Source organism: Kryptolebias marmoratus, linkage group LG24, assembly GCF_001649575.2.
Source record: "Kryptolebias marmoratus isolate JLee-2015 linkage group LG24, ASM164957v2, whole genome shotgun sequence".
Lineage (NCBI taxonomy): Eukaryota > Metazoa > Chordata > Actinopteri > Cyprinodontiformes > Rivulidae > Kryptolebias > Kryptolebias marmoratus.
The window spans coordinates 5,819,175-5,841,848 of NC_051453.1; the positions used below are offsets into that span (position 1 = coordinate 5,819,175).

Genomic DNA, 22,674 nt, shown 5'->3' on the forward strand with positions numbered 1-22,674 from the left:
CATCCATCCATCCATCCATCCATCCATCCATCCATCCATCCATCCATCCATCCATCCACCTGACCGACCAGTTCATTTTCTTCACCCTCTTCTCCTTTCTGGGTCTCGGGGAGCTGGTGCTCGTCTCTGCAGTCACTTTTTCCAATTTCAGTGACACTTGAAGACAGTGACAGTCACTGAACTTAACGCAAGAAAAACTTTTGTGTTTCTAAAAAACAAAATACAGAAAGATGGAGGGCTGAGGAAGTCATTAAAACCTGCATCAATGAGGTCTAAGTGCCTCGTGAAAAAATCTCAGAAGGGAATTGCAAATTTCACACACCTCTGTCAGTTTTTATGATGCTACTGTAAATACTAAAAGAATGAAGGAAGTGTAATATAATTTCTCAGATTCCTGGTGATTCAGTGCAGACTGAGGCTGTTTCTCATCTCTGTAGCTCTGCAGGCCTCTCATATTTACTGTGAATCCAACATGACTCACTTATAGCAACAATTCCTCTGAAGGGATGTTTTATTCATGTGTTTTGGTGTAAATATTTAACAGCATTCACTCACATTTTTAGTTTGTCAGCCCTGACTGAAGGCAGGTAAGGCGGTCAGTACCGCTGAATTAACGGTTAATGGTTCTGTTTTCCAATCCCGGAGATCTGACAGACTTCATCTCTCATGTTACATTAGTGCTCACATGACATTAGAACACATTAACACACACATCAGTCTGACCAAATGTCAGACAGCAGAAAGCACAAGTTTGCTTTTTCCCCATGTGGTGCCTTTTTTGGCTCTTGCTCCAGTTTTGCCTCCAGCCTTTGCACCAATCTCAGGTTGGACGTGTTTTTATCAGCAGTAATAGATTCCACTTCACCTGTGCGAACCTCAGACTGCAGACTACAGTCAGACTCCAATCAGCTGCACCTCTGGCTGCTAAATCAGTTTTACTGCTGCTGTCCTGTGAGGACGCATGTGTGGGTTTCAAAGGATGGAAGACAGAGACGGAGCTCAACAACATGGATTGATTTTTTTCTCCCGGATTTGGAGACCTTGACATGTTCAGTAAATGTCAATGTTTTTATTTTAATCTGATGACTCTATTGTTGCTTTCTTCCCTCTGAAGACACTTATTGGTATTGTTGAGAGAAGCAGCATTTAAAAAGACAATTTTTACAGCAAGAGAGATTTCTCTGTTCCTTTGGTGCCACCTTGTGGAGAAAAAAATGAAGTAGTGGTACTTCAGTAAAACTCGTTTTTTCTCCATCTGTCCTGCTTCTTTTCTTCTCCGATCTTTTACAGTTTTGTCTTTCCAGTGGTGTGATTTTCTTCATTAATCCCTGATCTGACTGCTGCTCAAACAAAATAACCTGCAAACACTCCTCTGATGTAAGTTTATCTAATTTACCTGCACCTGCATGTAGATAACTACCAAATCTATCTAAATCATTTATGATAACACCTCTCTTTGTCTGCTGTCAGGTGTTAAGCAACTTTGCTGAACGTGAGTATCAACATCTGTAATCACATAATAACAATTAGAGTTTATTTCTACCACTAAATATTAGCTTCAAAACAATATTTTAGGTTAAAGAAACGTGTCTGTTCTTTTTTAAAATGCACTTAAAGTCATTAACTTCATTTTTTAAATTCTGTTACACTGACTAGTATTAGACTGTGTCAAAATAAAATTAAAAGTCTAGGATTCCCCTTCAAAATAAAACAGAGTTACAGATATTTTTTATGTTTCGATAAGCTAGGAGATCCCAAAACAAGAAGTTGGTGGCCAATTTATAAATAAAGAAAAGTTATAATGAACACAAAATAGTTTATAGTTTAAGCTGAATTATATAAACTAAAAATATGTACAAATGTTGTCTTTATGACGGCATTTATTGGGAGTTGTCACTTTATTGCAGATTTTAGCTAAAGAAACTAAAATAATTTAAATAAATTTATATCTCATCTCTTTATTTTAAACAAAACAAAGTCACACATTAAATAAAACTGTTTTCTACCAAACATCACATCTTATAATGTCACACACTAATAGAGTCACCCAAAATATTTGCCCCAGTTTGATACTTTTATCCACATGTATACTGTAGCTGTGTGCGCTCATAAATGATAAAACTATAAATAAAACTTCATATCTGTTAGGCAGTAATGTGCTTCCTCCTGATGATGTCACTTCCTGTGCCCCTGTTACAGGTTTGATGGAGAGCTGGTCGGATGACAGCTGGAACTGTTGTCATAACTGGAGGAATACTGGCCACAGTGATACTTCTGTGTATCATAGCCGTGCTCTGTTACTGTAGACTCCAGGTAGGACGCCGCCGCATCATTTCCACTCACTGAGATGTGTTTTTCCCTGACTCAGAACCCCAAACTAAACAAACTGGCAGAGGTTAAGAACCAGGAGAAAAAAATAAAACAGTAGAAAAACAATACAAAGTATGACAAGGCAGGAAGCAAAGGTTTTTGGTGTGCAAAGTAAATAAACAGGTATAAACACAGACACCATGATGTTTCTTTTGCTTTAAGTTTGCTTTCTTTAATAGGGCAATTCGTCAATGAATGAACAATATAAAAAACAACTTGTTCAGATTAGTGCAAGTATCTTCAAACTTCTGGAGTTTTTGGACGGAGAGGATGTGATCTCAGCTGTGAGAGGACTCAGTTATGAGTAAATATTCTATTCATTATTAAATTGGTGATTGGAAGCAGGTTTTGAAATGATCCCATTTGCTTTTTTTTTCTTCTATTTAGATTTTTTATTACAAACCTAGTTCCAAAAAAGTTTTTATTCCATATTAAACATATCAAGTGTTTGAACTGAGAAACTGCACTGTTTTATTAAATCAAGTTTTGTGATTTTTGTTTAAAATATCACATACATAACTTTAATGCAAGCCTCTTTTATTTTTTGTAGTACTACTGCTGTAAGAATAATGGCTCTGACAGCGGCTCCATCTCTCAGCAACACTTTGCCTGCAACGCCTGCAGCCTCACTGGGCTGGACGGACCAATCGTCACGCCGCTGTCCCTGTCGCCCCCAGAGCTGCCCAAATCCTCCAACCCCACCAAGCCGGCTGGGGGCCAGCGCCGCTACTGCCCCAGCTGCTCGCCGTACGACTCGCCCTTCTACATCCGTACCACCGATGAGATGCGCAACGGTGGCGAGCGGGTCACCTACATGCCCACGCACTACGACAACCAGGCGCTGTCGATGCCCCTGCCTGTTGTCCGAGGCTCCCTGCTGAGGGACGCTCAGCGAGGCCGGCCGCCCGATTTCTACACCAACACCCGAGCCATCAGCACAGAGGTGTAGCCGCCTCGTGTTTCCACACCCAGACACCCTCTCTCCTCACAAAACCAGCGTCACCAACGAGACAAACACACGTGTTAATTCTGGCTCTTTCTGCAGCCAGTCAGTCTGTGAAGGTAACATTTATTTACACTCTAAAGTTCTGCTGGGTCTAACCGAGACTCGTCCTAATCAGGTACTGGTGGTTAAAGTTTAAAGAACTAATCCCTCTCATAGTAGGTCAAATTCTAACATTTCACAAAAGTTGTGACTGATAAATCATCTTCATCTGTAGCTAAAGGCCTAGTATTCCTTAAAGGATTGCATATCACCCGCCGCCTTTCGTGTCAGAGTTTTAGACTGAAATCATCTTCTGCTCAGAGTATGTGTTGGGAATGACTCTCAGCTACTACCACATCATGTTTCAGTTCAGTATCTGTAAAACAGGTTGAGTTACAGCCATTTTTGTGTTGGCTAATGGGCTGCGGTGACCATCTTGGATTGGCTCAGCAGCTGCAGCTGTACATCCAGTGACGACAGTTTCGTTAAAATCCATCCAGTGGTTCAAGACATATTTTGCTAACAGATACAGTTTGAACACACAGACAGGCAAAAAAAACATTATCGCCCGCCTTTTGCCCTTTGGCGGCAGGCGATAATAAGATGTTCCCACGCGAAGGGGAAGCTTGTTGACTGTTAATGTTTCTTTACCTGCTGAGGGCTACCTCTGTTCATTTTCCTGAGCTGCATATTTCTAATGACTTCCCAAATGTAGCGTGATCAAAAAAAGAAACAAATACGTAGCGAAGTTGTTCTGATGAGCAGAAGGAAACAGAAATGTTTATTTTTTTGTGAAGTGCAGAGACAGAACGTGTGCAGGAGAGTTCACGATGCAAGCTCTCCACACGGCTCTTCATCTCCAGCCATCTCCCCACCACCGTTTTTATTTCACCAATTATGAATCAAGGAAATATTGAGAACACTGTGTTCACCTTGTGAGATGTAAAGATGCTGGACTTTTTTCTTTTTTAAGAAAACGGACCTCGGATGATGACATTTAAAACCTCTTATTTGGAAAAATGCAAACGTGACGGAATCTGAGCCCCTGCTTCAGAGCTGCTGTGCTAAAAAAGAACGTAATGACTTTTTTTTCCACAGGTGCAAAAAGCTGTGTAAATATTAAGGAGAAAGCAATCCGTCAGTGCCGGTGTGTTTGTGTCAGAGAGCGATGCCTGCTGGGAACTGAACATTTTTCAGTAAGAGCGATGGACTAACTGGTTTGTGCTATTTTGTCTACACACTGTCTATACTCTAATACTCTTCAATCTTTGCAATGCAAATATCACCCAGTTTCTTTCTTTTTTTGATATTGTGTGAATGTTGCTGTTTCCCAGTTCTCCTATTTTTACACAGCATTGCTCACCGTACGTACAAATGTTTATGTTTTCTGTGACATTGTTTTTTTTAAAAAATATTTCTCTGCACAGCATGATTCAGGACTTGAAGCTGAATAAGTGGGGCAATAAAGTCATGAGAGAGTTTTAAAGCATATTTACACATGTCCATGTTTTACATGATTAACAGAGATGCTTTGCCAATTCTTTTTCATGAAAACTTTCATTGCTTACCATCTTTTTTTCAATAATAATTTATTAAACAGACGCTAAATACAGCGACTGCTGTTGTTGTTTTTTTATTTATTTATGAAAATCCTTTCACATCACAACTGGTTTACTCTGGAATAAAGAATAATCATAAAAAAGATAAAATAATGTTCACTAAAAATAATTACCATCACATGGGTGGGCTTTTCTAAATTTTAGCTGGTATTTCTCCATGTTTCTGTCTACTTTAACATGTTCATTGTCAAACATTTATTTAAACATTATTGTAACTATTTTCTATTTACCTAACCTGTTATATTAAAAGATGTAAGGAGGATTTTTAAAAATGTGCTCAAAAACAAATTGTAAGTAATAAAAAGCTAATATGTAATCGTGTTAACTTTTGACAAATAAAGATTTGTAACTCCTTGAAATTACTATTTGTCTTATTTTCTGACTGCACTCAGAACCCAGTTACTATCATATTTATTATTAATAATAATGCTAAACTCAAATTTTATCAAAATATTGAAAAACATTAGACAGAAATTTTCTCATTTCTTTAAGGCATGAATCTGTGCTGTAGGAACATGTTAACATGTTAAGAAACTTAGCCTAAAGCTAAATCTGGTGCAATGCATCGAATGTTTTAATATTTATGTTATATTTGCACACTGTCCTGATTAAATAAACTTGAATTTGAACTTCTTGGTAACAATCATCATTAGACAAATAACCACAATGAAGTTAATTTGCTGAATAACATGCATTTTGACAAGCAGTTTTAATATTATCCATCATAAGACAAAGATGATTCATGAACATACCACTTTAAATTTTGATGTTTTATTGTTACATTTAATGGAAGCAAAAAAGAAAAAAAAAGTTGAATTCCTGTTTAATCAGCTTGCTTTCTTTTTTAAAGGAGTATCGTTTTATTTAAAAACTATATTTTAGGCTGAAACGACAGATATTTAAATATAGATATTTCTAAATAGTCACACGTGTGTATATAATTCCTGTATTGTTTACGTAGGAATTTCAGTAAGGCTCTATCGCGCATGCGCGACGCATTCCTTACCGGAAGGCGTCCACCCAAACTCCCGAGTGATTCATCTTTTTAAACACACACGATCTTTGTCGCAACTCTTATGACAAGCAGTTTCACAACGCTCCTAAAAAGTAAGTTGACAGCTTTGTAGCTGACACCTATGGTTGTATCAGAGCCGTGTGTGCGTGGAGTGAGAGCTGTGGTGTTGTTTTCCTTCTCCTCCCAAGGCATCTTCCTCCGGAGCCGGGCAGGGTGTAACGATGTAGCTTCTGGTCCAACTGTTTTGGACTTCGAGCTCGTTAGCGTTAGCCACACTTAGCGTTAGCATTCCGCTCGAGCCTCTAACATACGTGCACAGGTACCACTTCCTGTTTAACCCGCATTCACCTGTTCTGTCATCAGTTCTCTTGTAAAGAAAATTTGCTGCTGAAAGGTGTTTGTTATATTAGTACATCGACTGAGGATAAACTGTGGTGACTCTTCGGGACACATTAGCTTTGTCGTTCGCATTTCCCCCCCCTGTTTGTGTTGTTTACGTTAAGTTATCTGTTCGCTAATATGTGTGCTTAACAACTAAAAAAATGACGTGTTTCTAACTGAATGCCTTGTCAGTGTAATTTAACCTCCCAAGTGTTAATTAAGCTGCAGTTTACAGGAAAGCTGGACTTCTGGTGACTCCACTACTGTCCCCCAGGCCTGGACATTAACAGCTTGCCTTGCTGCAGTCATTTATTTGGTGGACACAAAAAAATAAAACGGACACCTGCCCAGTCAGGTGAAAATACAAGCATCAGCATCCACCAATAAGACCATTTATCCAAACTGACCATATAATTTAGAAAGGGCTCACAGAGCTGCAGTATGTTTGACTTATTCCCCACATTGAGAGTTATTTGACTGGAGGGCTTACAGATGTGTATTAAACACACTTCTTCCCCACTCACATCACTGCAGCTGTTGTCGAACTCTCCCAGACATTTATTGCTTGTGGATCAGTGCCAGGACTGATGTTTGGATGACATTGTCACTATCCCGTGCTGTTTAGGTGGATAAACGATTGGCTAAAATCATATTTGCCCCAGTGGAAAAGCTTTTGGTGTGACTCCTGCATCTTTCACAACGATGCAGCCTAATTCCACTTTATTATAAATCAGTTACTGTTTCTCCCAAGAGTGACTAAGATGTTAGAATCCAACATTGTAGTGAGTGATATATAAGTAATAGACTGGTGCCAAACCTTCCTCGACACCCCTGTTCGTTCTTTGTCTGGGCTGAACCACTTCTGCAGGAAAAAGAGTGCCTTTTGAAGGGTATGGCGCCGGTCATTCGGCTGATTAGTGTGAATTATAGAGCTATGAATTGCCTGCAATAAGACATGAGGTCACAGAAATTATTAAAACTGAAACAAACACTTCCAGCTAACTGGGTTTCTGTATGTTATGTCATTGTAAAATAAAAAAACCCCTCATTCATTGCATGTTTTAGTAGAATTTCTTCTTAATTTTTGAACGTCAGTACATCAATTATGGACTTACTCACCTTTTTAATGCCCTTTAAAAAGGAATTTTGATGTAAACTAAATATAAATCAAAGTCATGATGCACAGCTGCAGTGGTTAGTCAATTCTGGAAAGAAAAGTTGTCAAGATTTGGATCATTTTCCCATTTAATGCTTTATGCAAACTAACATGTTTCTTCAGCTTCTTAAACTTTACAACATAGAGCTATCATATATATATATATATATATATATATATATATATATATATATATATAAATAAATAAATCAGTAGATGATTTTTTCTATAGATTCACTGGGAGAAAAACAAGCAGCACTTTGACAGTAATAATGTTTCTGTGTACAAGTGCAGTAAATGTTGTTTAAGCATACTTCTGAATGTAACCTAAACAAATTGGCAACGTGTTGCATTTGACTATGAAAATAACTTGTGTGGTTGTGGCTGTGCACGTAACAGGAAGTGATTTCATATCGCGTGTTCGATGAAAATAAGAAACTGGCAATGATGAGCTCAAGACAAAAATTCAAAGCTGGTTTTAGTCATTGTGAGTTGTAATGTCTGTAGGTCTATGTAGAGTCACTTATATTCATTTTGCTCAGTTCTTAGAACTGACTGCGGGTAAATGTAGGCGAGGTGGATGAATATTTCTGAAAATGACTTTTCAGTAACATAAATGCCTACGGTAGAGCGTAACGAACTCCCAGATTTGTCAGAGCTGAAGTCACACCCTGATTCTTGAAAGGAGGTCTTTATTTAGACAGTTGAGACACAATTGTAGCAAACTGCCAGCACACACCTCGGAAACTAAACTTCGGATTGACTCCCTCTGTCAAAGTAGTGGTTGTTGGAACACAAGACAAAAAAAAAAAAAAACAGAACAAAACTGCACACAAGTAAAGTTTGGGACTGAGAGTTTTGAAATAGTTCTTTCAGGCGGAGCCAGCCAAACCCTTTCATGGGGCTTTTAAAGGAGAGTACCTCACTTCCTGTTTTGGCATAAATTGATCTCAGTTTGGAGAATCAGGGAGAAGTTTTTAGGGTGTAAGTCAATTAAACAATTCTCAGAACGGGACCTGCAGGAAAAAAAAAAACATTTCCACCACCTCACAACATGAACTTAAACACTTCCCAACAGTTTGATTGAAAGCTGTATTATTTTTATCACCACTTGTTGATTTGGCTGTTTTCTTGGCTGAAAGTCGTCTGCGTTGCTTTGTGTCATTGCGTGCACATTTGCTGCCTAATGTGTCCTGCTGATGATCAGCTGAACCCATTTGGGCCTTTTTCCTCAGGCTTGTTGGAAAGCTGGGGTGTTTTTCTACAGTGTTCTAACAAAACCTTATATCCCATATAAGTTTCTTTGTATCCGGCTGATTGATGTAAACCTCCAGAAGTCATGGTGCCACATTTAGGCGTCAAAACCCAACCAGCTCCTTTTAAACAAAACCATTTGTAGTGTTCTTTTGCAGAATGTGGATTAATACAGACCTAGTGCTCTAAAAAGGAGGAGTGCCTCAGTTCTTAAGAGTTGTCGTATTGGGTTAAGACCCGCAGTGTTATGATTCACAACTGGTTAGCGTTCGCATACACGAGGCACGTTTTTTGCACGCAATGACGTTTAGCACCACGGAGGTTAGTTGGGGGCCGTTTACAGTGAAACTGTAACATTTCTGTTGCAGTTCAGCCGTTCGTTTACACGATAACAGCGGTCGGAGCTGACACTGAAACCTTTTGAACCCAGGTGTCAGAGTGAACCCCTCACCACCACCACCATCACCCTTTGCATTTCAAAGGAAGCTACACCGTATGAAATTGCATATGCACACCACAAATGCCTGCAGTCATTAGCTGTTCTGCACATGCAGGTGTACATCAACCACAGTAGTAATGTTGGACTGCAGAGTGCTGTTTGTGCTGCTCACCATTTTCAACACGTAGCAGCAACGCAGCCTCACTGTGTGTTCGCTATTTTGGATGTAACTGTTTATATGCTTGAGAGACTGGTGTCTGCGCGTGTGTAAGTGCCAACTAGTGGTCTGGCATGAAAACTACAGCAGGTTCAATGAGCACAGCAGCACCGTGTAAACATTTTTCCAATCAACATCTGAAAATCTTTAACATTTCCAGGAGATCTGCCTTGGTGGCGAAAATACTGACCATACCATGGCACGTGCACCACATTTCAGTTGTTTAGGAAAGAATTGCCAAAAGAAAAACTCTCTATTTCTAAACAGAGTTACAAAAACACCTTATTAGGGTCATACGCTACACAAAACTTCACGTTACGTTAAAGTTAAGGTCTGCACATGAGTTTAAAGAAACACAGGCACATCTGGTCGTTAGCTCAGCTCTAGTGGGTGTTTGTCAACCACACTGACCTCTCACTCTTTCCACACAGCCAATAACTGACAGCAAAGCAGCCACGACTGGGCCCGTACCGGAGGGACATGCTCGTAATGAGTGGGTGCACATTCGCTGCTTTATTTGTGACTTAAGGCTGAAAAGGAAGCGACTGGGCACATTGACGGAGGAAGTGGTATATTGCAAATAACGTGCCTTTATGTGTATCCACTAATTATCAAGGCAAGAGACTTTTGCCAGTAGCATTCATTATTTTCCCCCATTCTCTAAGTTAGTGTAGTGCTTTGCCTTTGTGGTTGAATATGTTTGTGTGAATAAACATTTTGGTTTGTCCTCCATCTGCACAGCCATCATTGAGTAACTAACTAGCCATAATCTGTGGTTTCTGTATAACCAGAGCCTTTCGAAGAGAAGACAGTAAAGCTTAAAGAAAACCAAAGTAAACTTTTACCCAGCATTCACCTCTCACCATCTGGGTTTCTGCTCATAGTAGCTTCTTTCAAACAATTAATAATGTCATTATATTTTGTTCTTTTATTCATTCTGGGGTTTGTCTAATTGAATAATTGTGAACTGAGCACATGACCCTGTTGCTTTCTGCATTTATGCCTGTGTGGAGATGGCAGGGGCATAATTTGTCTAGTTTTGAGTGTATGAATGCCTTCTGTGTGCCTGTATTTATCTGGTTGTGTGCGAATGAATGAGCCCTTCATGTATTTCTTCTACATTTGAATGTGTTGGTGCTCCTCTCCTCGCCACACCCCAGCTTTTGGGTGGCTGTTAAAAAACTCAAATCAAAATGGCATACATTTTAGGAGAGAATTGAGAATTATCGCACCGTTTACAAAACCAATATTTTTTTTTTTATAGAATAATCAGATATTTTTGTCAGTCAGTCAAGTCTGTTTTATTAAATGTCACAATAACTGTATCAAATTTCTCACAGGTTCTTCAATGTTTAGATCTGTAAAAGTTTTATCTCTAAGCTAAAGCCTCAATTTTAAGAATACAGATGTTATGCTAGTTTAAAATAAATAAAACCCTAAATCTTTGTTGAACAGCCATCTGATTGGAGTCCATCTGTCTGTTTGTCACGTTTGAAACGTCAGCTCAGTCGTGTTGGTTTGTAGTTTGGCCGACACCCTCTGAGATTAATGAGCCAGCAGGATGAAACATGTTCAGTTAGTTGGTGATTAAAAGTGTTCAGTCTTTGTTAACAGTGGTGCCTTAGTTAACTCAAACGATCACAAATGTTTTAAGACAGGCTAAGCTACTTTTATTGTTACCATTAATTGCAAACGTGATGCCCAGACTTTAACTCTGCAGCGTTCCAGTGTTTGCATCCAGCTCAGGGAGGAAAATAGCATCAAATAATGCAAAAAAATGAAAAATTACATAAACAACAAAGCTGTAAGTTTGAGACATAAACTTAAGAGTTGCTTCAATGTGCGCTGTTTACTTTTTATTCAGGATAAGCACTTTTACACCTTTACATATTCTCACATGAAGCTTCCTCCTCTGCAGACGTTTTCTTATTTTTGTGTAAAACGAACACCTCTGCAGCACTGTGCAAAAGTCTTGAGTCAAATTATTCTTGAGCATTTCTTCGTCCAGCCTTTTTAGTGGCACAAACATAAATCATTTCCAATCGGTGCTAAAAGCCTTTTTTTTTCCTTCTCTCTGATGTTTAGAGCTTTCATTGTGCAAATACATATATGTTTTTGTTCTAATTGATATTGTTCTGTTGTTTACTGTATTTCCTGTTTATAGATAATGTAGTAAATATTAGATGTGTGGAGCTCTTTGGTTCTCTCTATAAACTGCTTTAGAAATAATTTGATAGAACTATAAACTGATTAAAGGACAGTCTGACCTTGTTTATCTGCCAGCTTAGCCTGCGTGATCAGAAACTATGACAGGCAGCAAATCTGATCTTCAAGCTGCACCACAAAAATTTTAGGAGTTGAGGAACTGCATATTTTAGAAGTTGCAAACAGGTTTGCCGATTTTTCTGACCCATTGGTTGGTATCAAACCAGAGATTACAAGATGCTTAGATTACCTTTAATAGTCAGGCATCTCAAAACTGCAGGTTGAAACAGGAAGTTGTTTGATCAAAGTCGTCAGGTCTCTTTTTTTCGTGTTCATTGTGTTTTAAAAGTCACCCTGATGTCATCACAACTTGCAAAACGTCCCTTTTACTCTGTGTGTGTGTGTGTGTGTGCTTGATGAATAGCAACATTAAAAAAAAAAAAGCTTTTGTGGACTTTTAGTTTTCATCAGTGCTTTCTAATTTCTATAAAACAGAAGAACACAGAAATCATCTGATTCTTTTTCTTTTGCCTTCCTACACAGGTGGGCAGACAGGTGGGGGGGGAGTTTAAACCTGGTCTCCCTCGCTGACCCGGAGTTAACCTGCTAGTCATGGATGACAGCTCCTCACTGGGCAAAGTCAGCAGCTCTACAGAGTCCGTGGCCACCGTCACCAGTGAGGAGTTTGTTCTGGTCCAGCCCGGCTCCGCTGGCTCACCACAGGGTTCTGAGGGCAGACCGAGACTCAAGGTCAGAACCAAGCATCATTACAATTATGCCTACATTCAGTAGTCTGTTTTATAGGTGCCTGAAATCTTTGGCAAAATGTAATAAAAAGAGAATAAGATTTTGTAATTTTCCTTTACAGTTAACATATCTAGAGGTGTCCCTAATATGTATTAAATACATTTAATACATATTCTAGTCTAAGAAGAGACAATAATAATAAACTGGTTTACTTTCTCCATGAATTTGTGCCCTATGTATGTTTGTTCCTCCCTCTTCTTGTTTTAATTTCTCTGCTTGCTGACTCCTTCCCTAATCCTTTGTGTTTTTCTTCACATTCCCAGATGTCTTGGAATGGAAGTGATCAGCTGGAAAAAGCGATGGAGGAGGTGCTGGATGACGATGATGACGATGAGGTGAAGGTAGAAAAAAGCTGCGTGGAAAAGATGGAGAAGCAAGGGGAAGCGGAGAGCCGGGTCCTGAAGACCCATCCTGCAGGTACAGATGCTAAATGCTGCAGATGTTTTTACAAGCTGGTAGTCGATTCAATCAAACTTAAAAACACTTTTAATAACAAATACAGACTTCTGCCCTCTGTCTCTCATAGTTGTTACAGCAAGTCAGTTCTGTCAAACAGCAGTTTTACTAGTGTTTAACTAAAATATCTTGGTAAATTATTATGTTAAATTGGCGGATACGTCATACAGAAAAGGCCGGTTTGTGCCAGTATTTATACATGATGTTACTGAACAAAACTGTAATCTGTACAGCATTTTTTAAGCTGATGGAAACAATTTTTTCAGAAAAAGAGAAACACTATGTGATTAACTCACAGTATGTTTGTTTTTATCTCAGAAACATGGTGTCAAACTGAAAGTAGTAATGGTTTAAAACAGCTTTAAGTACGTCAAGTCAAGGATGACTTGTTTCTGCTATCAGATCAACACTTCAGTGTTCTGACTTTGGCTCAGCAGCTTCGTACGTAATTTAATAATTTAACAAACAAAAAGGGCCTGAGTGCAGAAATATTTAGGAGCAATGCAAAGCATCAGCACCACCAGGTTTGGCGTTATTAAGCTGCAGGATCCAGATGCACTCATTTTTAGTTTCATATCAATATTTCAGGTTTACTGAATTACATGATCAGACAGATCCTGTTTTTTGTCATTTGGCATTCTTTGGCATCATCATATGTTGTTGCTCCATCAGGTTTTGGACTTTATTTTGTTAACTCTTGACTCTAAAAAGTTCTGCCAACAACAGCGCTTCAAAACACAAACATGTTTGTTAAAAAAACACACTTTTTAGACTTTTTAAACTCACTTTTTCAACTGACACTAAGAAACAGGCTCCACAGAATAAATAATCTTTCTCAGATTCATGAAGCCAGTTCAGCATAGTTCAGACTCATTAACTGTAGCAGCTTAAATTATGCTGTTAAACTAAACAGGTTTGCAGCAAATCGTTAAACCTTTCAGGAAGTTTATTATTTTGTCATGTCTGCTGAGCTACAACTTATCCAACCATTGTTAACCACTATGATAGGTTGCATAATAGCACTTTGACTCATGGCAGATTAATGTTTGGTTATCAGTTTTTTAATGACGACCCGTGAGTGTTGAACGGTCTGCGTTTGTTTGCACAGTAAAAGCTGAAAAATTTATCATTGAGCTCCAGTTCTGTTTTTTGTTCTGTTCATTTGTAAGACACCTGATTCAACTACTTCCTACTGAAAGACATGCAGAGAAAACTATTTTTAGTCGTTGAACCAGCTGCTTATCAGGGCGTATGGTTGACATTAATGTCTCTGATCACCTTTCTTTCTTTTCCTCCTGATGTTTGCATGATGGCTCCATTACCTTAGTTTCTCTTCAGTTCATTTATGTAGTGGCAATACTGTACAAAAACAGGTTTCTGGTCATACGAACTACCCAAGAACATTGTCTGCACCTGTTATAATTGTACACACGGGGAGATTAATTAAGACTGGTTCAGGTTGTTGGATTTATTCTAAATTACTTGTATTCTTGTATGCAACCTACAGCATGTAGCTCTGACTGCCTTTAGCCTGCTGCCTTTCATGGCAGGATTAGATTAACAGATTACTGCAGAAAAAGGCTTGAAGACAGAGGAGACCGTCTTGTGTGAAGAATCTCAGGATGTATTTTTGGCTGATGTGAGGTGAAATGAAACAACGTGTGATGGTATGTGTTACACAAAGGGGGAAGCACATGCTATCACTCGCGTTAGGTGATTGCTTGAGTTTGCAATGTTTTCAAGAAGGAAAGGTTTTGCTCTGCAACCTGGAAGACGTCGAGGTATGTTGAGATATTTGTGCATTACAGTAAATAATTTTTGGATTCTGTTATTGTAATGCATACTGTAGCTCAAGAAAATGACAAAACAGACATTTAAAGGAAGAAATTAAAAATGGCATGGTTCTGCTTCTGACTAACTTAAAAAATAGGTACAGGAATAACTTGTTACTGACCAGTATGTATAGTATAATATAAGATTAGTCCGTACAACTATAAGGAACCATAATATTTTCAGCGAAAGAAAACCCTTTTTTCCCCCCAGTTTTTCATATTTGACTTTCTTTTAATACAGTTGTGTTGCACAGCTGCAGAGTGAACAAGAAGGAAATGTTCAGCATGATGTAAAAGAAAAGCTCAGCAGTGAAAAACACGCTGCCGGTCACATTGTTCTGCTTCCTGTTTGAGTGTGAAAGTGTCAGAGCAGAGGTCATTTCAGAGAGGACCCTTTTAACTTCCTGTGTCACACCAGCTCATCTTCTTTTCTTTTTTTGCCTGCGGTTTATTGTCTCTGTTATTTTCTGTTCACGTGACATCTTGTTTGTTGAATGCAAGGCAAACAGTTTGCTATTGATATACTTTTTATCTTAGAACGAAATAAATAGCAATTTAATTAAAAATATAGACATGCAACATTTAGGAAATCTCTTCCCATTTCTCCACAGAACCGCCATGTCCAGAACCGGCCAGTCCCACCGTTGTAGAAGAGGACAGCGTCCAGTTCAACAAGCTTTCCTACCTGGGCTGCACTTGGGTCAAAGCCCCTCGCAATGAGGCCGAGGCGCAGAGAGCGATGGCCACCCTGCGAGCTGAGAGTGCCATCCCCATTCCCATCACCCTGCATGTCCCGTGTGGTCCAGATGGCTCTGTCAGGTCAGACAAAGACCACTGATTGTGTGAACTCTGGTCCGATGGCTTGGAATAGATGAAAAGTTGTTTGGTTCAATTAAACTGGAGGTAGAAATTACAGAAATCCACACCTGCAGAGTTAACCTAAAGTTTGTAGAGAAATAAAATGTCTTAAAGGGATTTTATTACCTAAAGTCATGGTTTACGGTGACCTTATGAACACGTAAGAACAGTAAGAGAGTCTCTATTAAAGGTGCACACATGGTTACAGACTTCTGAATGTAACAAACACAGAACTGTGTTAATTGCATAAATTATTTTTCATCAAATTTGTGCTTTTTAGGGTATTTATCCCCTTTTGGAAGTCTGTTAGCCAGTAAACAAACAAACAAAAAAAAAGCTAAAATCAGAAAGATTTGACAGAAACGTCTTGACTCATTTAATGAAAAGGGAACATGAAGTATTTAAATATACCAAAGAGGAAATGGTGATTGTTTAAACTGAAAAAGCTGCTATTTCTGCCGTGATTCAGTGTGAATGTATGTCTTAGGTCTTGATTGCATTGCTGTTCAACCAAGGGCTAGAAGTGTCCCATTTTATATTTATCTCCCAAACAACTGATAACATATCAGCTTTTTGACGAGGCGTCCCATTTATGTTATCCACCATCCTTCAGTAGAAAATGACAGTCACAAAGCTTTTGTTTTTAATGTTTCTGTCACCTCCCTGACCCTAGAATTGTGGACCAGGCCTCAGGAACGGAGATCGCCTCCTTCCCCCTCTACAAGGTGTTGTTCTGCGCTCGAGGCCAGGAGGGCTCTGTAGAAAGCGACTGTTTTTCTTTCACTGAGAGCTACCGAAGCCCTGAGGACTTCCAGATCCATGTTTTCTCCTGCCACATCAAAGAGGCTGTGAGTTGCATACTTTTTTTTTTTTTTCCAGTTCACAAAACCTCATCTCCTCATGCTTTAGAGCATCTATCCTCAAACTAATTATATGTAATTTGGCTTTGATGTCTAACTAATATTGTCCTCTGTTCTCCATCGAACCATACAGCAGAACCAGAAACTAAGAAATGACTAATTTTTTGGAATTATTTGGGTTTTATGATGAGATCTCATAGATTTGCATGTACTGAACTGAATGCTCTTCCTCTACGTCTTTCTGTAGATGGAGACAGTGTTTATAATGTAAACTTAGGCCATAGAGCAAAGTGTTAGACAGCACTTGTTTCTGGCCAACAGTACTCACAGAAACACCTTTTTTGGAGAGAAAGCCAAAAAGATTATTAATATAATTTGTTTGTTGTGCAGTCAGACTAACACAGACAAACTGAAAGGTCCCTGCAGCCACTTTAGTTGTCTCATGTAAGCCTGAGATGTTGGATTAGTAGAATTGGAGAGAATTTGGTCTGACTGTTTCTGTAAGAACCAGCTGGGGGCACTATTATCTTGTGAAGACATTCATCTTCTCTGTATTACCCACTCTTTATTTTTATGTTGTGGTTGCTTGTTTAATAATCCTATTTACACCTTTTTGTTTTCAGTTTTTATTGTCCTCCTCTTCTCTGGTTGCTCCTAAATGACTCTTATCATATTTAGGTTTATTACCCTCCTTTCCTTGCTTCCCTTTTTTCTTGTTTATTTATTTATTTTTCGCTCCAGGTCAGCCGGATCCTGTACAGTTTCTCCACAGCCTTTCGGCGTTCTGCACGGCCGGCCGACATCAGAGATGCATCGCTCTCCAGTCCCGCTGACGGGGATCTCTACACCTTTAGTGTCTCATTGGAGATTAGAGAAGATGACGGCAAAGGCAACTTCAAGTACTTGATCTAACCGTGGAGATGCACGCAGTCACAAGACACTAACATAAACACACACACTTTTTTATCAGTGCATAACTTTTGGTGACAAATGGGTTGGCGGGCGTGCTGCTGTAATCGTATCTTGCCTTGATTGTTCACCCATCAAAAGGATAAAGTTTATTGGCTCAACAAGGCATTGTATTTTGGATATTTAAAAATAATAAAAAAATGGATGTATGCTTTTGTTATCTCTTTTGGAATAAAATGTACCAGCAGCTAAAATTACTGAGATGAAAGCTTTCGGGAACGCAGATTAAATTTAACCCAGATGTACATTTAGATATACTTTAGTTGTTTTTATCTTAAGAAGATTTAAAGAAGAAACCAGCTATTTAACAGTCAGAACATTAAACTCACAAACAACAATACAAACTCCAAAGAATGGCATCATTTCATTCATCCTCTTCTTCTTCTTCTTCTTCTCTACCTCAGCCCCGTACCTAAAGACAGAGAGAAGTTTTACTTCAAGCTGCGGCAGGGCGTCCAGAAGAAGGTGGTGGTTTCTGTTCAACAAATGTGCAACAAGGAGCTCGGCATTGAAAGGTTGGGATCTCCTCTGTTTCATTTAGTTCAGCTTTTATTAAATACTTTATTGTAGACTCAAAATTTACATCACAGAATATACCGTTTAAAACAACAACATGTTTTTAGTAAAGTTAGTAGCAGCAGGAGCTTTTGTTATCTTCATGACATCACTATAAATAATGTAAATTTTCTGTGGGCTAGTGTTTCTGTAGTTTGATGAGTGTGCAGCTTAAAGTCCTCCACACATTTTATTACCAATACATCTCTTTATTTATATTTTAAATGTACATCTAACACATGTTGATGTACATGTAACGTCTCACTGAGTGTAGTTGCTGTGTGTTAAGTCCTGACTCCATTTGTTCTGAAATAAAATTATTTTTCTCACTTAGATTTGTTCCAGTTCGTCATGTTCCAAAAAATTTGCATCCTCATCCTTTATTTCTTGACGTTTTGGTGAAGTTACTGGTTGCATATCATTACCTTAAAAGGTTTCATGTTTTAATATAATTTCCTAAATAAAAAAGAGAGGGGCTGACTGATTTAGGCCTCAGATGCTGCTTTAAACTTGCTGACCTGCAGTTTATATAACAGCAAACTTTGTTAATATCCTTGGCTTTTATATGAATATCGTTAATTTTTTTCTTTTATTCGGCACAAAGACGTTGCACACTGGTGTGTAAATATTGGAACAGCAACAAAACACAGAAACCTTGACTCTAAGCAACAAAATAAAAAGTAATCTTCCAGCAAAGTATTACTAATTTCACAGATTAAATTAGAGTTTTCTGCAGCCTCCCTTTTTGTGTTTGAGCAAAGCTAAAAAAAAAAAAAAAAAACTAGGTCATTTCCTCTTTTCATCCTCACACCTCTGTTGCGATCACAGGGAGCTAGACACCTGCCCTCTTTATTTTTAGAGACAATGGAAACCCCTTAAAACAGATCATTTTAGGGTTTAGAACCCATTCTCTTTGAAATTTTATAAAAATGTTAAGAACCTTTATTATTGTGTTGAGTAGTTTGGATTCTTGTCATGCACTGTTTAGCAGTCAGATGACATTTTTACCTAAAAGACTCAGTTTCAACAGTTTATTTCATCAGTGTTGGGTCAAATATTACTCAGATTTCAGATTTAGCAAAGATGTATGACGAGTCTTGAGTTCTTCCAGTTCTTTACTCAAACCTGTACTTTTAGTTTGGTCAATTAATGTAACATTTTTAATTGTAGTTTTATGTTGTTGGATTACTGAATTTACTCAAAGATTGTACGCATAATTATATTGAAGTGCATTTTTTCATGTTGAGCTCTATTAGTTTTCCACTTTTCCTTCCTCTGTTAGCGAACTTGACTTTGGCCCAGGAGTGGTGTTGGTGCGTTTTGATTTGTTGACTGCGACTCTTTTGTCTTCCTTCAAGGTGTTTTGGGATGCTGCTGAGTCCTGGACAGAAAGTCTGCAACAGTGACATGCATCTTCTTGACATGGTGAGCAGGACTCGGTTATTAGTGGCACGAATGATTATAAATGAGAGCGTTAAAGCTCACTGTAAGTAAATGATCGGCTGGTGAGTGAATACACATATTTAAAGTTAAAACAGTTGTTGCATGTTTTACTAGCTCATTACTGCATAAAAAAACTCCAAAAATTCCATTTGTTTATTAATTTATCCTCAGGAGTCGATGGGAAAGAGCTCTGATGGGAAGTCCTACATCATCACAGGAAAGTGGAATCCCAACATGGCCACTTTCCAGCCCCTGAATGAAGACACGCCTAAAGGTCTGAATTTGAAGAATGGGTCGTCATGTTCTGGTTCATCGAAGTCCAAATAGTTTCATTAAAGATGCAAAAACGCTATTTTATAATAAAAGTTACAAAGCAAGTAACCTGATAACCTTTTAGTGTCTGAACCTAATTAAGAAGTCCCTGTTTTCAGCTGCCAGTAAAAAAAACTATAGCATTAGTACACCATGGTTGCACTAAATACTATTATTATTTAGCCACATTCATGCAGAATTTACAGTGAAACATGGCTGTAACAATTCAGTTTATTATCTGGAGCCAGACTTTGTCGAAGCCTGTCATGTTTTTAAAATGAGAAGCAACAGAATATTATATTAACTGTATTAAAGAGATTCACTCATCACTTCTAGAAACAAGAGTTTTTATGTCTGCATGTTGAGGCTCTGATTTAGCAACATAGACTTCAGTCTATATCATGTTTATCTGTTTACAGCTGAATTGTTAGATTTGTAAGCCATAAAACCAGTGAAGCACATCAGAACCCTTGCTGATCCTGTTTCAACCCAATGTTCTTCCTAAAACATTTTGGCATTCACAAAAACATTAATTTGATGCTTCCCACCCACCTACATTTTGCAGACCAATCACTCCTCCAACATGGCAGCAGCAGTTCTTTTGGTGGCAAAAGGTGGGAGTTACTCAGTATTAGACAGGTGGTCATAATCTTCTTCTGAATGTAGACTAAATCAATCTAACAAATTTAGTCATGATAGTTTACTTAATATCAGCACTTGGAACATAAATTATATTTTAACTTTTATAACAGTTGTTTCCTGTAGTTTGTTCAGAAACTGCAGAACATTCAGTAAGTTGATTTAACTTAAAGATTTTTTTAAAATGTCTTTTGGAGTGAATCTTTTATATTCTCAGACATGACCCTCCAAAACAGGATTCACCTGTTTTTCCAAAGATATCGTAGCTTAAAAACACATGATTTTCAATACTACTATTATTTACCGTTGCTCAAATCATTTTTTTATATTCAGTCTTTGATTTGAGTGACTAGTTTACATATTTCTATTTATAAAAGTTGTGCTATTTAAAGTAAAATGTGTTGTGTGGTTAAAAAGTGGAAGGATGAGTCTTGCAGGTCATCGAACACTTGAGCCTTTTTGACCAACAGAAAACTGGACTCGTCTCCTTTATCCAGAGGGAGTTTAGGTCTTTTTGTGAAGTTAAGTTTTCCTGATTCATGTATAAAATATCAAACATGCTGCGATCATGAATAAAGGTTTTACCTTAGAGGTGCAGACGTGACATTTAACCAACTTATTTTCTTTACATACTCTAAAGCTGCGCTTCTCTTGCTGTCATTAATAATAAATGCTGCAGTTTTACAGTTTAACCATGTAGACACATAACAGAGGAATTTGTTTATTTTGACTAGCATAATCCCCTCACGGAGCCCTTCCATTTTATCTTGTTTTATCTACCTCTGGGTTGGCTCCAGATAAGCAGGTCTACATGACTGTGGCGGTGGACCTCGTGGTGACGGAGGTGGTGGAGCCGGTTCGCTTCCTGTTGGAAACTCTCGTCAGGGTCTACCCATCCAACGAGCGCTTCTGGTACTTCAGCCGAAAGACCTTCAGTGAGACTTTCTACCTCAGGCTCCGACAGGTACCACAAAAATACACACACCTTGCTTATTATTTGTGCATTATTGTTCTTTAATTATTATACAATAACACAATTGTGTTAACCAATGAATTTCAAGTGTCATTTAGTCAAAGCAGCCGCTCACTATCTGTATTTACTTAAATATTTAAAAAGGAAACCTCAGCAGGTCAGCGCTGCTTACCGAGTCTCTGTGGAGACCTCTGACTGTGAAGGTGTCAACCGTATTCCTGTCAGTGATTTGATTTTTGCAATGTTATTCAGGTCAGGTTAGGTTTATTGGCTTATCTCAGTGTCGGTGTCAAAGGCCTCTGCAGCCCAGATGCTGTTATTTCTGAACCCAGTCCAGGCTCTCTGCGCTGGTAAAAGTGATTCCAGTTTCATTTTGGAGGATGAGCAGCGTGATGAGGGGGGGGTCAAAGGGCAGTTTGGAAACGATGAGGGGTGTCAGTGACCTCTCAATCACTTTACCAAAGAGAAGTGAAGCACATGAAGGTGATGAAAGGTATAAAACTGATTTCTTTTTGCTTCCTGATAATTATCAGAACTTAAGTATATAACATAATGAAGTATTGAAGGTTTTTTTTTTATTAATTACTCCAAAACCTTGTCTAGCTTTTGTTTGATGTGTAACAGCAAACGTCAAACTCTTGTCTTTTTGTCGTGAACTCCGGATTTCTTTAACGAGTGCTGAGCTGAGGGTTTGTTTACTTTGCGCCAACTCGAGCACATCTTGGCTGAGCAGGTGCTTAAAGATACTGTTAAGCCGTAAGCCTCCTCTTCTCTGTTTAAAAAGCAAATCTTTCAGGAGGCCGTGGGGACCTGGCGAGGCAGTGGAGTGTAGGGGAGCTTTGGATTGTGGGAGCTAATAAGAGGCCTTGTCTCATTATTTGCGTGTGGGTAATTAACAGCAGCGCTTTGGCTCGTCCGCCTGATTGCCTCTCGAGTTATCTCCTCGGTAAATGGAAGAGTGCTGGACTGGTGCTGTGGTTTCAAGCTAATTAAAAGATAATATTGTGTGGAAGCTTTTGCAGAAGATGGAAATCAGAGGTGATATATACACTGTACATATGCAGTCCTTTTGTCTTATTTGGGCTAAAACCAGTCATTCACCAACTGAAGCATTAAGCACATTTTAGCTAACTTACTGTATTTTACTGTTGCATTTAGTTTCGGCTCTACTCTGAGTCCCTCCCGGATGACCGAGCTTCTCACCCGATCTCTAAGGGAGAGCCCAGACACCCTGCGGAGGAAACTCATTTCAGCCGCTTGTATTCGCGATCTCGTTCTTCCGGTCACTACCCAAAGCTCGTGACCATAGATGAGGGTAGGAACGTAGAT

General features: G+C 38.7%; 2 protein-coding genes across 4 annotated transcripts in view; both read left to right on the top strand.

Moving 5' to 3' along the window:
- The window catches only part of fam163ab (family with sequence similarity 163 member Ab), a 17,556-nt gene extending 12,220 nt beyond the window's left edge, over nt 1-5,336 (top strand). The window contains exons 2-5 of one of the 2 annotated variants that reach the window (XM_017413328.3): nt 1,291-1,377; nt 1,471-1,492; nt 2,200-2,313; nt 2,921-5,336. In XM_017413328.3, the coding sequence (XP_017268817.1) occupies nt 2,221-2,313; nt 2,921-3,319 (492 nt within the window). In that variant the 5' untranslated portion in view covers nt 1,291-1,377; nt 1,471-1,492; nt 2,200-2,220 and the 3' untranslated portion in view covers nt 3,320-5,336. Of the gene's footprint in view, nt 1-22; nt 1,378-1,470; nt 1,493-2,199; nt 2,314-2,920 lie in introns of those variants that run through there. The other variant, XM_037974038.1, reaches the window with a different exon arrangement.
- A 630-nt stretch (nt 5,337-5,966) lies between these two features.
- The window catches only part of rabgap1l (RAB GTPase activating protein 1-like), an 89,197-nt gene continuing 72,489 nt past the window's right edge, over nt 5,967-22,674 (top strand). For both annotated transcript variants that reach the window (XM_017413404.3, XM_037974326.1), the window contains exons 1-10: nt 5,967-6,081; nt 12,185-12,391; nt 12,712-12,865; nt 15,348-15,555; nt 16,268-16,442; nt 17,196-17,353; nt 17,828-17,938; nt 19,337-19,403; nt 19,593-19,695; nt 21,170-21,336. In XM_017413404.3, the coding sequence (XP_017268893.1) occupies nt 12,254-12,391; nt 12,712-12,865; nt 15,348-15,555; nt 16,268-16,442; nt 17,196-17,353; nt 17,828-17,938; nt 19,337-19,403; nt 19,593-19,695; nt 21,170-21,336 (1,281 nt within the window). In that variant the 5' untranslated portion in view covers nt 5,967-6,081; nt 12,185-12,253. The remainder of the gene's footprint in view (nt 6,082-12,184; nt 12,392-12,711; nt 12,866-15,347; nt 15,556-16,267; nt 16,443-17,195; nt 17,354-17,827; nt 17,939-19,336; nt 19,404-19,592; nt 19,696-21,169; nt 21,337-22,674) is intronic.